The following is a 17,089-nucleotide window of genomic DNA, read 5'->3' as shown; positions in this document are numbered from 1 at the left end:
AATAATTTCTTTAGCAAGTGCTCGAAAGCGTTATGTGGCCATATTACGCCCTGTTTCCTATCTCTATTCTACACAATCTCTACACCTACATCTACATCTCTATCTAATCTCTACTCTACACAAAGCTTTATTTGGTGAAAATAAGGGCCGCGATATATGTTTATGTGCAGGTTAAATTTAAAGCGTTCGCGTTAATTACTGTCTGTGAAATAAATTACCTATTCAAGCACTCCACGCAAGTTCACTGGAGGCAGATTCACTGGAATTTGGGTTGTGAGTCTGCATGGTCGCACAAGCAGATTTTTATTTTCAGGTTCTCAGTGGCTGGTTGCTTCAATGCGGGTATTACACCACCCACTGGCGTATATACTACTAGAAATACGGGCAATCAAAAGATCCAAACTTCACGCTATCATTTTTCATCTTCAAATCTTAAAAATCTTCATTGACAGATTTACCGATTGAAGCAAAGCGCAAGAAACCTGGGGCGGCTTGCACGAACATTCATTAACGAAAATAATAACAAATTTAAGAACGCGTTTTTATATTTTCCGTACACAACTCCTAGCCCGCAATAAAACGCGTTCTTAAATTGTTGTTATTTTCGTTATTAAACGTTCGTGCAAGCCCCTCCTGGTCCTAAACAAATCAAATTAAAATAATGTATTTTTATAGTTTTTCGGTATCCACTGCGCTATAAACAAATGCCACAAACTTATCGGCAGCTTCTATACAAATATGGGCACCGCAGGTAGCTTGGTTACGTTCAACACTTCGCCCCACTGCCTGCCCGCTCTTTGCAGGGACGTGAGCGACGCGACTCCAACTGCCCTCGTCTTTCTCCTGCTCGCCTTCATGCCTGTCCAGGCACTGGAGATGGCCAGCAAGGACCGGGCCCTCCACTGGAAGTCGGTGCTACCCCACATTCCATGGGGGCTGGGACTGGTGCTTGCGTCTGGAAACGCTATTGCATTCGCCGCCAAGGTGAATGGCTGTAGTCAACAGAAGACGAACATACGTAACTTATTTCTATGCTGCAGCTAACTTAACTCATACAGGTGCGCAGAGAATGACTGCCATTTTGCCTGTTCTCCTGACCATGCCGGCACGCCTAACCTTTACATCGAAGCAGTTTATGGCTAGGTTTTGGCGGATGTCGTCTCCGTGGACATAGACCAACTGTTTTCATACGTGTGTCGATCCCGAAGATAGTGCAATGCCGCGCCGACCCACAGTGAAGGTGAAGCAGGCGTTAAGCACTCCCCTTGCGTGGGCCGATCCCGAAGATAGTGCAATACAGCGCCGACCCGCGATGGAGGTGCTGTTCGCCATCAAGGGGCCCACATTCACAGCTTCGCTGGTCCTCCTTCTTCATAAAGTGAAAGGGCACTGACTTTTATAACCTGAACTCCTACAAACTAGTTCCACCTTTCTTCGTTTTAATTCCAACGTCTAGTCCATCATCATGCCCATAATGTCACCTTTAAGAGTCTTAAAAGGCCCAAAGGCGGTCTCTCGTCAAAACCGCATGTAATAAAAACATGTCATAGCATTATCGTTCATATCTTTGCAACTGCACTACCCACGCGTCTTTCTTAGGTAAGAGCAAATAAGCCATTACTCGGTCTGCATGTGTTGCGTGCACAGATGACGCCACTATTGCGGCACGCATGACGCAACCGGAGCTAAATTTAGCCGTAGATCGGTAGTATCGTTGTCTACCTGAGCTCGAATGGTTGTGTTTGAGGAACTAACACTGCGGTGGTAGGTAAAATTTATTAAACCAATACTGGTTCTCATCAGGAGCTATGAGCCCTACAAGTGTGCAAGTTGTTGCAAGAATTTCATGCTTCCTTGGCAATGACTCCCCTGCGTTGGACACGTACCGTCAAACAAACAAACAAAAAATGCCGTGGAATGATTCGGGTAGCAAGACAAATGTATGAATAACCCCTTTGACCACGGTGCAGCGTGTCCGTCTCCAAACGGAGCGCAAGCGCAGGTGATTAGTGCAGGCGCAGGATATTCAAACCATCTACGAATTCGGCGGGCTCAAAGGGTGCAGTACAGGTTCGGGTCGCCACCAGTAAGAGGGACATCTTACTACCGAACAGCCTCTTAAATGATCTGAAGTGAAGGCGCTAAAACGACGGTGGACGAAGAAAGAACACACAGACACAGGGCATTTTAACCTTTAGCCTTTTAAATAAACAACAACCCCAATACGAATAAAGAGCGAGCACGATACAGGTATGTGCTCGTGGTAGTCATGCCGTGATGGTCTTTCCAACGCTGTCATTCCAACTTCGTCATTCCACTGTTGCCATGGTTCCGTCATCACGCCTTCTGCGCTGACCCAGTGGCCCCGTTGTCTAGTCCCATGAACCACTGAGTATGCGCTGGTGACTGTGACGCCGTCATGGTCGGCGCATCGTCGTATTTCAGGTTTTTCATCAGACCCTCCCCATGCCATCGTTGTCACGCCAGAATCGTCACGCCATCATCGTCATACAGACGTCACGCATTCGTTGTTGTGCCATCACCGCGATGCTGTCGTTCTGTCGTCGTCATGCTATCGCCGTCATTCCATTGTCCTCATGCCGTTGTCACGCTGTCGGTGTTACACCAATTTCACTACTTCAGGATTGTCGTCTCATTGCCTCCATGCCGCCGTCGTCCTACCGCTTTTGTCTTTACATCGGCATCTTCTTTGTCGTCATTCCATCATCGTCGCAGCGTTGTTGTCATACAGTCGTCGTCATGTCGTCATGTTCGGGCGACCTTGGCAAGCGAGTGCCATATTAAAGTGGCCCGATAGCGGAGACAGTGTATATGTTGCATATAGCGGAAGCAGCAACTCAAGTCTCGGTATAAGCACTACAGATTGTAAATAAACTTGACTTCAGCAATAAGGCGTGACACAACACTGCTTGAATGCTAATCGAGTTTCCTTTTGCAGTCATTGTAAGATGGATGCTGCCGTATTTTTTGTTTCATGAGCGCTATTTATTGGAATGTCCTCGCTTGTCTTACCTTTTTTCAACGTGCTTCAGTGAGTATTGAACGTGACTCTCAGTTAATCGTGTGCTCAAGACTGGATGAAGTTATTACTCTGCAGCGCTCAACTAAGTGATCTGTGCAGCAACCTTCAAACATATTATTTCAAGATGAAAGTGGTTACAAACCGATAACAGTGCGATGCATGGATGACCTCGAAGAGTGCATCTGACACTCGTGTAATTGCACTGTTGTTTATTTTCATTGAGACTAGACCACATTGAGGGCGGCTACACTACATATAGATCACTGTGGCACAATTTGCAAAATTTGTGCAATTATCGTATGATGTTTCGATGCAGAAGTGCGGACTCACCGATTCTCTGCTGGAATGGGGGCGGCGAGGTCGCAGCCCGTTCACCTACCAGACCCTGCTAACAGTCGGGGCGGCTATCCTGGCCCAGATGGTGCCCGGTCACATAGACAAGATGCGCATGCACCGGCTTCTCGAAACCGTTCGTACATTTCTCTATTCTTAGTAACCCAAGAAAACTCTCCTGTCTCTGCGCTCTTACCCACTCGCCCCTTTGCTACGCGTGTCATTTGAGAAGGGAAATTGCAAAAGGAAGAATGATCGTTCGACAACACGCTCCTACCCCCCCCCCTCCCCTGCAAAAAAAAACTACTTTCCAATGTAGTGGTAGTTATTACTTTATTGCTACCCTCCTAATAAGCAATCTAAGCCATTAGTCTTGTTTCTAGTAATCTTCAGTGTGAATATTTGGTAGAATGCACATGTAACCATAAAGCTTTTGGTGCGTGAAGTTAACTAAAGTGGCATATCCTTACCAGGTATTGGCAGGTATATAATAAATGCAATTTGGCCTTGCCAGCGAAAATTTTGCATTGTATGTTTTTTTGTTTTTTTCTGGAGTGCTAAGGCTCCCTGGCACCCCGTTTAATTATTTTCATTGGTTCCATGCTCCGAAAGCAAGAAAGCTGCAGTTTTGGTAGCAGCGCAAGCGACAAGTACATTACCTGCATTAGATCTTAATTTCTTCTTTTGGAGCATAGACCAATTCCCACTACAAGTCACCCGCCGTGTCTATGTGATTATGGCCTCTTTTCGCGTTGCCATAAACATTGGTTTCCACCGCACTTCCTTTGCCTATGGCGCCTTCATCGGCTGATGCTGCTTTCCGCTGGTGTCGTTTTTCTGTGGAATAGCATTGCCCACACCGGTAGCACATTTTTGTTTGCGTCGCTGCAAGTGCTTTCAGGCTAAATATTCACCTTTATATACTCAAGGTCCGGTCGTCAACGTTTCTCTTGTGTTGACGGTCCACTTGGCAAGTTTGGAGGCCGGGACTGCCACATGTAAATTAGAAGACCAGTCAAGCAGTCAAAGTTTAAAATGTTGTGATTACCTTGGAGAAGTATTCACTATGTTTATCAATTCGAGGATGTATGAATTGACCGCAACAATATTTCGCTTATTGTAAAATTTCGTTCTCCGAAGGCTTCCGCGGTCGGGGTTGCATAATTAGGCAGGAAGGCACCACGAACTAAGAATGATAAAGATTTGATGCCTAATTTTTGTTTCTTCTTTTCTTATTTGTTTATTTGTTTGTTTGTTGTTCGGTTTGTTGGTTGGTGTTTTTGCATAAGAACAGATGTAGATTGAAAAGGAGATCAATTAAGAAAAAAGAATTGGCGGTTTCGTCCGAAGTCGAAGCACTGGCAGCCATAGTAAGGCTTAGAGTTTCGCTTCAACTCCTTGGACGATGTTGTAAGTATACACGGGTGCAAGTGCACGTGGATGCGCCATACACTGGTGCGCCAGACATTCTTCCACCCTTAACGGCTCTAACACGCCGTGTAGGGTCTGTAACGGCATCGCGCAGGGCCCAGTATACGCTGCCCGTGAAGTGCGGCGCCAGTAAAATCACATCGCTTTCATATTGCGAGCTGTAACAGTTGTAGCGGCGCGACTATAGCGTCCAAAGCCGACGAATAAGAGGGCTCGCGTGCAGGTAGCCCGAAGGTAGAACTTGCTAGCGCGCCGTACGTGAGCGGCCACTCCCGAGATCCCGCTGAACCTTGGCTGGCCGGCCTAGACAAACCGTGGCTTCGGCGGCTAGCTCTTCCCGCCGCCTCCCAAACATTGTCTTCCACTTATCGATAGACTTTGATTAGTTAAAGGGGCCCTGAACTGCTTTTTATCCAAGGCGATAGATGCATAGGAAGTTATGCTATTTCGGAAATGCTTTGCCGCATAAAGTGCTGCAACGCGTCCAGCAGAAGCGGAGTTATTGGCAATCAAGCGGCGCCTTCGCGGTGCTTCCACTCCTTCTTCAGTGCCTTGCACTGTGAAGGCTACGGTGGAGCGGGGCATGCGCCAGAACGCTCCGTTTTCTAAATGTCATCGTGGCGCGCAGTTCAAATTTAGTTGTGGATATTAACATAGATGCCTCTACTTTCCATTTTAGTACCTACGACGCGCTGAACGTAAGCCAAAAGCGGTTGTCTTCGGCGAGCCGCAGTTCGCTCGGACAGTAGACTCGTGGTGGCACTCTGCGGCGGCAGCGATATCTACGCTACATAGCAGACCGTAGCTACCGATAGCAGCCGCGCAGGGGAATCCGCTTTATTACGAAACAAACCGTGGAGGAGAAACTGACTCGTAGTGATGTCAGCCGTAAGAGGTGTATTGCTATACCTCACGAAAGAAAACTGCGTGCTGAACTTGCCAAAATCTTATCCCAGTAGATGGTGACACGAGCGCAAACAGCATGTCACAAAAAGCAATTTCACGAATGACGATAAAATAATTCAAGTATCAATAATTCGTTGCACAGACGCATACTATATATACGTACACATTGAAACACTAATTGCTAATAAACGCTATGAACCGTGCACATCGATAAGATAGCCAAGCATGAAAATAAGTATTGTTTCAACGTAGCTATTCAAGCGTTTCCATTCATGCACTAGACTCCGCTAAAGTGGAACCTGGAGAAAACAAAGAATTTGTTCCATTTATCAAAGAGAAAGAGAGAGCGAGACAAGACAGGGAGGAAAAGCAGGGAGGTTAACTAGACTTTGGCCAGTTTGCTACGGTACACGTGGGGATGGGAATGAGGGAGTGAAAGAAAGAGAAAAGACAAGAGTCTTCACCACACTTTCACAGTTATTAAGTCAGATGCAGCATATATAAAGTCGGGCACACAGGTGTGTCGCCTTCAGGTATACTGTAGAAGAGCTCGAATGACTTTCTGGTCTGATGAGTTTTGAGGCCAGGCCACAGTTTAATTTAGGTGAAGCACACGAAACTCACCAAGAATCTCTTTATTCCAAGAGAGTCTTGGCGTTCTCGCATTACTGCGGCAAAAAGGGGGACGGTATCGAGCCCTCCTTCTAATATTGATCGCAATTACAGGGCCTATCATACCTGTGAATTTGGGTATTCGCTAAATAAAAAGAACCGGTTCTTTTGGAAGTACGTAACTGAGACGAGAAACGAATTATATTATAATCTACACAAACTTCGGAAGGAAATTAAGGTGACAATAAAACGGGCCAAAAATTACCACTTTATCTCGAGTGTATAAAATGAGTCTATCAAATATAAATAATTGATGTCCCATTCAACGCGACTGAGTGGTCCTTCGGGTGATGAACCCCTCCTCTGTGGTCGCCGGGCCCACTGAGTCTGAATGAGCAATATGCCTTCGCGCGGGCGGGAAGGCGCGAAAAACCTGACGATTTACGAAACAACTCCATGAAGTATCCACAAGCGGACACACACATGAAGCGAAGAGAGGCGGTACTATGGAGGCGTGCACAGACACACTCTCTCTTGTCCCCACACTTCCAACACTACATACAAGGTTTGCTTGGTAAACCTGCTTGCATGACATGCGGCGGCTTCCCGGATAATGCTTACATTCTGTGGGATTGTCCGGGGAGCCGTCTCGCTATTCAGGCTAGCCTTGCCAAACTCTCACCCACCCGTAGACCTAAACACTTGAGGAGTGGCTGGCGGACTCCTCCTCCGACTACGTACGTGCCATGATCGAGCTCATCCCGACGCTCGGCTTGGCAGACAACTAGAACAAAGCGGGCGAACCGAGACCGGGGTTCTTGAATAAAGTTTATTCTCTCTCTCACTCTCTCTCTCTCTCGCATTCAAGCGAGCGCGTTAAGAGAGATAGAGATTCTTGTTATGAACGCTTGGCGCGCTTTGATTAGACCTTACCAAATTGCAGTTAGAACGCAGGCGAGAGCTTGCACAGACCTGGAACGTGCGCGAAAAGAAGTCATTTCACGAAAGTGACTGCAATGCTTTCGCATTCTAACAGATACACAGTCTTAGGCTCTCTGGCGGTTTCTTTCTTTTTTAGCGCAAACGCATTCCCAACTTCTCAAAGGTCCAATCAAATTAATAATTCCATCACTTCGATAGTCACTGACACAAATACAGTGACTGCACTGTGCAGAAACCCTCCACGTCGTCTCAATGGCGATGATGATTTATTGGCATCCCCTTTGAAACGGGGCGGTGACACATAGTCACCTAGTCTGCTTAAGTTACTCAGGTATGCTACACGTGCTTTTCACTGTAGCATTTATTGTATAAGGTATATTCCTGTATACATTAAGTGAATGTCAGCGCAGCGCATCGCCGCTGCATGTGATTGACATTCCACGGAAAATCGTGAGAACCATAGCGTCCTCTTCAGCCGAGGACGGCGCTGCACTGAACTTGGTAAAGTGCAGGAAGTGCTTTCAATAGAGGATGGCTTGATAATGCGGGATTAAATTTCGGAGAGAGGAGGCAGGGTGGTCAGGTGCGCTGCAATATTGTGGGCGGAGCTTGCACTGAACTCTTAGGTTGTTTCCGAGTGTAATTCGCACCCGATACTTAACTGATAAGTGCTGCATTGCGAAGCGCTATATAGACCCATGTTAAATATTGTCAAGTTCAGCAACGGTTAAGGAGCACTCATGCAATCAGGCACACAAATGGAGACGAGGAGGCGGATGCACAGATTTTGGGGGCGTACCTGTGCCCAAAATCCCCAGCAACGCTTATGTGGCAAAAAATTCGGCGATCGCGGAATCAAAATTGAAGCGGCTCGCGGCCTTTCGAGAGTCATATATGCGCAGAAAGTTGCTGATGACAGTCATAAGGTACAAAGAAAGGGTGCCACAAGTTAGATCTATTACAAACGGTTTCTATCAAATTTCTTCCATTAGCCTTCCGCAATCGGTCGAACATTTTCACGCCATGCCCGCTTCACCTGTCTGTCAGGCAACGTCACGAAAACTGCGAGAACTCCCCGTCTCGTATGACGTGCTCGCACTGATTAGGCATGAATAGAAAAAAGAAATAGGCTCTTACTAATTTTACGCCTTTTTCACCATTGGGCATCCTTACCTGGTCAAAGTTCTTGCTCAGGGTTCGCCCACTTTGCTTTTCTGTCACACGACATCAGACAACCTCGAGAACTCGCCACGTAGTAAATATGCAGTAGTGTGCCAAAGAAAATGGATTTTTTAGAGATTTTACCTTGGCACTGGCCCGGCCGCTGCCGACCGCTCTGGCTCTGGCTACACGGAGCTACGTTTCTTGCATAAATTAAAAAACACTTTCGTGGACATTTAATACTGTAGAGGCCTTTCTGCATGTACATCACCGCGCTCTGTCAAGTCTTCCTCACTGAGGAACTTTTTTAGCGGCATTTTTAATTCCCCGTGGTACGGCGCCTCAAATTTTGACCACGCACCACCAGGTAAGCAAAGGGGAGCGAACCAATCGCACGAGCCGACGACGCTCCCTCCATGCGGTTATCTATACGTTCACGTGCTAGCTCGGACCCACCAAATCCCTCTCTACTTCTGCGCGCTTGGCTTCTTGTCAGCCAATTAGATAAGAAAAAAAAACTGTCAGGGTAGCCAACGCTGTTCGCTTTGAAAGCAACTAAAAGTGACCGTTTATAAACCAGAGTATTTGATTGGACTGTTCAAACAGCGGTCGGGTCACCGCCTTATGCTTACGTCAGCATTTACGTAAATTTTCACGTCGGGACATTGGAATAAAATCGGAATAGAATAGTTTAACGCTATATGGTCCCAGGTTGGCGAAAGGACTGGAAGCGTCGCGTTGGAGATACACTCGGGTGGAACGATGAGGGCGCAGGTTCGAGAACAGTGTACGGCGCTTCGAAGCGCGTGGGCAACGAGACAATTCGCGCGTCGAAACGTATCTTTGTAATGTTACACGACAGCAGCGATAAAAACTATAAGAGATCGAAACAAGAATATCGAGCAGCAATATATAGCAGCGTACAAATATATTGAAAGAGCTGACATAGTGGCACAAACTATAGAAATCAGATGTCGGGCATCCATAAGCGGGTGCACCCTCTTCAGGGCGCTCTAACTCACACTTTCTCTTAAAATGTTAATTCTGGTGTTTAGAATAGCAATACCTAAACATGATTATGAGGCACGCCGTAGTGGAATACACCGGATTATTACAGACCAGCTGGGTACCATTAACGTGCACCTAAGGCTAAGTACACGAGCATTCTTTTTTTTTCTTCAAGCGAGGCTTGTTTCGGTTCACAAGTTTCGCTGGCGATATGTTCACTCAAAAAAACCCAGTTGCTGCCAGCGCACGGCAGCTGCGGGAAAGGGTGGTTTCATAAGTTGATAGCTGCGCCGCATCGTGTATAGGTGCGCTGCATAGGTGCATAGGTGCGCGCTCACGACACGCGCGCAAACAATGACAGCACTTTCGCTGCCGCCGGGGAGGGAAAAGGCAGGAAAGGGTGTCGCGCGTGCTGCGCCGTCTTCGTTTCCGTTCAGTTAATTTTCGGTAAACGGATGGCACGGCCACACATTCTACGTTCCCCCGAGGAATCGGCAGCCTTTGACGAGCGGCGGCCAAAACTCGCCCGTGAAAGCGCTATCCGTCGGCGCGTCCATCCAGCCGTTAGAGACGCCCGAGCCCAGGCAATCTGAGAGCAACGAGAAGATCCCGAGCTGAAAGAGCGGGAGGCTGAAGCAATCCGCCAGCGTTACCTGTGGGTTACTTAACCATGACGAAGGTAGGGTGCACGCAGGACAAGCTTCGCTTAGCCCCATTTCCCGATAAGGGAAGGGTTGGTCATTTTTTTTTACACTTCGCCCTCATCGCGCTCATTTTCATCTGACCACTCGCTGTGAAAGTGAGACAACGGTGGCGATAGAACATATGTGAGGCTGATGCAGGAACAGGGCACATGCGATCAGGCGAAGGTGACAGACGCCTAAGAAGAGAACTGTTATTCTTCGATTATGTACACTTAAGTGTTACCGCAAGTATCAACTGCGTCGCTGGCTCAAGAACGGGTGCAACGCTCCCAGATAGGTTCCGGCACCAGAGGCTTGGAAAAAAAGGTTGCCTTAGTTATTGCTGACACGTCTCAAACTGAGTGCCCCAACGCCGAGTGCGAATCACGAGACGACGATTTTTAGAAGAGCGAAAATGAACTCGTACGTAGCGGGAGACGTTACCAAGTCATAGCCCGCAGCTTATTGCTACGTTTGAAAAGAAAGATGTACAATCGTTGCATCCGCACGAGGACAGGACTCTGTTCTCGTGGAACTCCTTTCTGTTTGAACTCATCCCTCGATAATGGAAATTTAAAAAAATAAAATAAAAACTGTGGTGAGCAGGTAAGTCTCCTTGACGAGTCTCACGGCCTACGTTGTTTTAGCTTCATTAACGCTTTCGCAGAGAAGTTCAATCCTCCGACCGTCGAAAAACTCAACGCACAAGAGTATCCGTGTCTCGTCTGTCGTACTTGCTTCGTTGCACGTGCGTTATCGCAAGTAAAATATCATCATATTAAAGAGTCCTAAAATATATTTTTTTAATCCGTTGGGGCGTACCTTTGCCCCAATGGTAACCGTCGTGCATTTTTGCGCGAACTTCTTTCTATTAACGCTGCGCTGCCATTGCTTTTACGTCACTAACGGCATACACGTATCAGCGTGACTTGAGCGTAGTGAACGCAGACAATTGGAAGAAAGGCAGCTTACATAAAATTGACAATGGCTGTTGTTAGAGGACCAGATAAGCTTTGTGGAGATTGCTGTGAACGCGACCACATTTATTACGAAGGCAGACACAAAGATGAGCAGAGCGGCGAGGGCTGCTGGCAGCCCAGGCGATGGTGTCACCTTGTTGTTGCTCTTCTTTAGTGAAATAGCGCAATTCCCATGGGCACTCGGCCATGAACAGAGTGATTGAACGATTAGTATCGTTGGTTGCTTTTAGCGAGAAATAGTGTGAAATGAAATTATTAACTTGTAAACGCCAAAGCTAGTGTCAACTGTTACATATATGAGTAATAGAATATCTAAATATTGCAATAAAAGATTGTGCGAGTATAAAGGAAAAAAAGAACAATTTCAGCATGCATTTCTTTGCGCTGAAAATCGCAGAGCGCGTCACAAATGTTCCTGTGGCTATAACCCGAAACGGTAGCCTCAAGGAAAAGGGTTACGGAAGAGTCAAATTGAAGCCAAGATTTCGGAAGGGCTTTTCCAAAAACATTTTCTTTGGAATACGAAACGACGACCGGATAAAAAGAAATTTTGCAGGGATTCACTCTCAATTCACGAAGTACCCAAGGGCGACAGATGTCCATTCGCTTTTCTCTCTTCCTCTTCGTTGGCGGCGCGGCTATTGATGATTCGCGGTACAGCTCCAAAGGGTGTTTAAAAAGTAAACGTGTAGTCTCTCTCTCTCTCTCTCTCTCGCTCTCTCTCTCGCTCTCTCTCTCGCTCGCTCGCTCTCTTCTGCGGAAGTCCCGACGTATGCGGAAGATGTGCCGTGTCGTGCACTCGCAGGCTTACATGGACCGCGTGCCTCCGTTGTACTACGCCTGGCCAGTGTCCACGGCTTCCTGCTTGTCCTTCGTCCTGCCCAGCGCGTCCTCCGCCAACATCATGGTCTACCACTATTCCGACCTGCTGTTCACGGACATGGTCAGTGCTCTGCTGCGCCGCTTCCGCTTAACTCTTTAGGAATATAGCGTTCGTGTGTTCTGCATACAAAATAAATATAATGATCAGTCAATCTAACAATAATTTATTTACCAAGCCCAGGAACAATCATAAGGCCTGAATGCTGGCGCACGCATACACACACAAAAAGAAAGCGCAAGGGAATGTCAGTAAAAAAAAAAATCCGTACAGAACAATTTTGAAAAAAAAAATGGGGGTGTACATACAACAGCGCGCAACGTGAATGCAAAAGAAAAAGGAGGAGAAGAACAGTTGAACTATGACACAACAATGCAAAGCTCTGAAAAGAACAAGGACAGCGAGTTATGAGAAATATCGAGATCGTGAAAATAAGCGGTATAAAGACTCAGTATTCCGTGGACGCTTACGTGTGGGGGATGACAGGCAGGAACGTGGAAAGGTCAATGCTCTCTGGTGATCTTGCGCGAAATACGAAACATGACACAACTGAGGAGTTCTGGACAAGTGAGGATACCGTGAAGTAGTTAGAAAAGAAACAGACGGTAAGTTCGATTATGTCTGCAGTGAAGTAAGGGCAATGACAATAATTCAACAGTGCTAGAACAAGCTCCAGGGTCTGTTTTATTCAAGCAGTGGTGATATCGGCTTGGAAACTTTTCCTGGACCTAATCTATTATGTCCGACGACCGACGCGTATTCGAGTTGAGGATGACAGATTATTGTGTACACCTTGAAGAACGGTGTTGGAGAATTGAATTCCCTTGATAGTCTGCAAACAGAGCCAAGAGAGCGCATACCCTGCATTGGAATGCATTTAGTGTGAGCTGAAAAGTGTAAAGTTGTATCGAAAAGCACGTCGAGATCATTGATACCACAGACCTTACGCAATGGTACAGCTGCTACAGAATAATAAGAAATGCTTGCTGTCGTGCGTCTGAAAGTCGAGGACTTTGGTCTTAGCAGCATGCATACAAAGTGAGGTTATTATCCTTGTAACATTTAAAGAAAGAAAACAGATCAGACAGCACGATGATGTTGATGTCATCGGTGTATAGAAGGAATGAAGAATTGAGAATAGAAGAAAGAACATCATTACAAGGAAATTTTAAAACGAGTGGTTCTTATACTGAGCAACGAGGGATTTCGCTAGTTGCCATGTAAAAAAAAGAAGACGATTGGTCACTGACGTTAACATAACATGATCTGTTAAGAAGATAACTGCGCGAGAGATTTTCAATCGACGAGTCAACATGAAAGTACATAGACTTGATCCTAAGCAGTGACTGGGTGACAACACCAAAAGCTTTCCTGAGTTCACATTAAATGGTGTGAAGTTTCCCCCTTTGAAATACCGGTGAGGAGATCGGTGTCATGAAACTTGCGAGATTTGTGATAGTAGAACGGCCGGTGAGCAATCCATGCTGATTCGGAATCAATGAGTTCTTCACGGTAAACGATAATATGTTGTGAAGAGCAAGCTCAAAAATCTTAGACGTGGCACAGAGAAACGAAATCAGATTGGAGACGTCGGTTTTACAGCCAGACTTAAATACAGGAATACCACAAGAATTTTTCCGCATGTGAGGGGAAACTGGAAGTATTCAAGGATCTATTACATACAGACGTCAATAGTGCGGGCAAATATACTGCCGTAATGTTTTAATATTGCGGACAGGATGTTATCAGGACCGCAGGATGGGGACGGCTTCAAGCGCTTAGGTCATTCACTGATGAGCTTTTCATCAAGCAACACAGTACTGGATGTACGAACCGTCGTCTGCTGACTGTAATAATAATAAAAATAATCATTAATAATTTTGCCATATTACATGTCATAACCACAATCCCATTATGAGGCACGCCGTACTGGGGTACTCCGGATTAATTTGGACAACCTGGGGTTCTTTAATGTAAACCCGATAAATGCTACACGAGCGCTCTAGCATTCTAATTCCATTGCAATGCAGCTGCCGCTGCCGAGATTGAACCCGCGACCTCGTGCTGAGTAGTGTGACGCCGCAGCCACTGAACTAGCGCGCAGGGTACGAAAAATGTGGTAACCGGAAAAAGGTTTTCAAGGTTACTTACGCTAAAATTCAAAAATCAGTGATATAGAAACTTGATTCAACTTCAAGTGCGAGCCACTCTGCTGTGAAGGCGTCGAAATTTGTACACAGAAAGAGAACATTTTGCAGACCGCGACTTCCACGGCGGAAACGAATATTTTTTTCGAACTCTTCGCACAGAATTTCAAATCAAACTATGCAACGCGATTATCGAATGCTCGAAAATATCTATATGCTGGCTCTCCCAGTTAACGTTAGCCAAACTGTCAAAAGAGTAAAAAACGCGGTATAATGTAGGATAATACGATCTACGGTGTTCGGTCGTCACATGTCTGACGACGCAACACCGTAGGTCTAATAATCGTTTTTGGTAACATGATTTTTCTTTAACAGCTTACGTAATATTATTTGAGATACCGTCTATACTTTCGATTTGAAAGTGCGCACTTGGATGGGAAAGAAATGAAGCGACCGTCTTGAGGGCACCTGTAGTCGCAAGCTATTGCGCCCAAGTGCATCAATCGCTGTTTTTGCTTTCATAATTGTTTTTTCAGCATGCCATCTTCCTCTTCCCTGGAGCACAAAAACTAGAATGGCGCAAAAGAGGTAGAGTTTCCTCTTCATTATCCCAGAAGACTCGGGTGAAATTCCACCAGTTTGAACAGCCCACACAATAACCAAAGCTTTATTTTTTTTTTATTTTTAACAGGATAGCTTTAAGCACCCCATGTCGCAGAAAATCCACGTCGGCGTCCCACGTTCACCGTCGACCTCCGCATAGGACAAAATAATTTCTTACCACGAAGGGCCTTCATATAGCGCAAAGAACTTACGCAACTAACTAAATTTCACAAATTAAAATACGCCAGAAAAATTGTAAAGTACGACTTGCAGACAACCTGCAGACATGTAACCGTCGGATTGTAATTTGAATATACAAGAAATCATAACTGTGTTACGTGGAAACTCAAAACACAAACCCCTTTTTCAGCGTTTCTACCATATATAAAGCGGATATGGCCTCCGAGATTCGCGTGCGCTCACGCGCGCAGATCTCAAAGGACATGAAGCGGCGCGCCCGGTTTCTTGCAACAGCGCCAAATGGCGCTCGCCTCCGCCGCATTGTGGCCCACGCAAGAGGCCGCATTACTACCAGAAAGCTCGCCTTCGTGCATGGCGTTCGCCGCTAGCATTTCTCGGTAAACATTACGGTTACATAAACTTCAGTTGCTAGCAAGCTTGACAAGCACTCAGGGATCTTTGAATGCTATCGCGTTCCACTCTTAAAGCCGAAGCTTGAGCGTCCTCAACTTTCTTTCTCTTTTCTGTATTTCTTTCCTTAGACGTGCGCTGTAAGAGGATCCCCTGAGAGAAGGCAGGCAATGCCTTGCGGGGTTGAAGCCGTACCCCAGAAATACATTAAAAATCCAATTAACGCGTCGAACAGAGTTTCTACTGGCTTACGCTGAAAACGCGGGTATGCAAGCTTAAAACAACAGTTGCACTTTAATTAGAGGTAACAGATCAGCAAAAAGCTGCGTTCTGATAAATTGAAGCTGCATAGTGAACGAAACAAACAAGATTACAAGACGCAATCACAATGCGCTTTACAAAACAAATTTCGACAAAAAAAAACAAATTCACAGATATATGCTACACCGATACATATTTCATTCACTCCTCACCGCCCAAAGCAAAATATATGTGTTTACAACAATAATACGTTGTTATAGGGGAAACGAAGGACATGTGCCGAATAGTACACAATTGCTCTGTAGTGTATGAGCACATTACGTAAATGAAAAGGTGATGATATTTGCCATAATGTATACCTCCCAGAGTGGCTTTTCAATTAACAAAATAATTTCGAGTAATCATTTTTCTTACATCTACAATGTTTATTGTTTTTTTTCTTAATTCTCACATAGTTCTCAGTGGAGAACCCATGCTTACGCTCATATGACGTAAGAAACATCATTGTATCTTTGCTTGCGCAAAAAATGATTTTATGCAAATATGGCATTTTTACTCGGATCACGGTATGGTAGCATACAGGCAATCTTAGTCACCGTGCCAGTCGGAGCTATTATTTTACCTGTCACACTTGTGAATGTTAATACATGCATCCAGTTCTGAGTGAATATTCAGATAGTATATAGAAATTTAAATGTTTTATTTCTACTGAATCATTTCACGTCGCTTCAACGGTGCCTGGTACGATCAATTCTCATTGTTTACTTTATCTAGACGAAGTTTCAAAGCACGCAGCGCACTCTGCAGATAATTGTATTATGTTCTTCACGTTTTCACTTTGTTTCTCATTGTTCTTTTCTTTTTGCCTTTTCATTTGCAATTGATTTTACGGCATTAGTGGCGCCAACTTCGCTGTTTTGGAATTGATATATGAATGTGTAGGCGCCTGCCTGCAATTCGTTTGCAGATTCGCACGGGTTCAACGAATGTTCTTCCGCGCTACACCGTGCATGTTCTGAACAATAACTTGCCCTCAATGCAGGTGATCCCTTCCCTGCTAAACCTCGTCGCCAGCGTAGTGACCTGCCTGTGCTGGTACCAGGTCGTGTTTTATGGGACGTTCATACCAACTACGATGCCGAATCTGCCGCTGAACAAAACCCATGCTATCCTGTACATCGACCACTGACTGGAAAGAAGAGTGGTCTCTTCTACAGACTTATCAACTATATCGTCTCGAGTTCAATTCGATTTAAGCAGCCAGAGAATTACTGCACTCAATAAAAAATATGTAGACCAACGCATCCTCGATTACATTATCGCCGAACAAAAGCAAAGTGCCACGTCACGGCAAAACATTACGCACAATAGTTGCCTGTAACGCACAAACAAGTAAACAAGTGAACAGAAACAATGCCCACCAACACAAACCCCGTGACAGTGTAGGGAGCCTTAGCTTGTCCGTAAGCGTATTGACCTTGGCGGAACACCGAGCAACCGGTGACGCA

At 45.7% G+C, this 17,089-nt stretch overlaps 2 protein-coding genes across 2 annotated transcripts in view; one reads left to right on the top strand and one right to left on the bottom strand.

The window, feature by feature from the left end:
• LOC126539261 (uncharacterized) overlaps positions 1-17,089 on the bottom strand; it is a 267,707-nt gene that overhangs the window by 224,577 nt on the left and 26,041 nt on the right. The gene's annotated exons all lie outside the window — the stretch shown is intronic.
• On the top strand, positions 725-16,828 carry LOC126538313 (Na(+)/citrate cotransporter-like). Its single transcript, XM_050185180.2, has 4 exons — positions 725-984; positions 3,360-3,512; positions 11,905-12,042; positions 16,624-16,828. The coding sequence occupies exons 1-4, from the start codon at positions 739-741 to the stop codon at positions 16,768-16,770; spliced, it is 684 nt and encodes a 227-aa protein (XP_050041137.2). The 5' UTR covers positions 725-738; the 3' UTR covers positions 16,771-16,828.

The sequence above is a fragment of the Dermacentor andersoni genome, chromosome 3 (genome assembly GCF_023375885.2).
Source record: "Dermacentor andersoni chromosome 3, qqDerAnde1_hic_scaffold, whole genome shotgun sequence".
Classification (NCBI taxonomy): domain Eukaryota; kingdom Metazoa; phylum Arthropoda; class Arachnida; order Ixodida; family Ixodidae; genus Dermacentor; species Dermacentor andersoni.
Note: the sequence above shows the minus strand (reverse complement) of the source record. Positions and strands in the feature narration are given on the sequence as shown.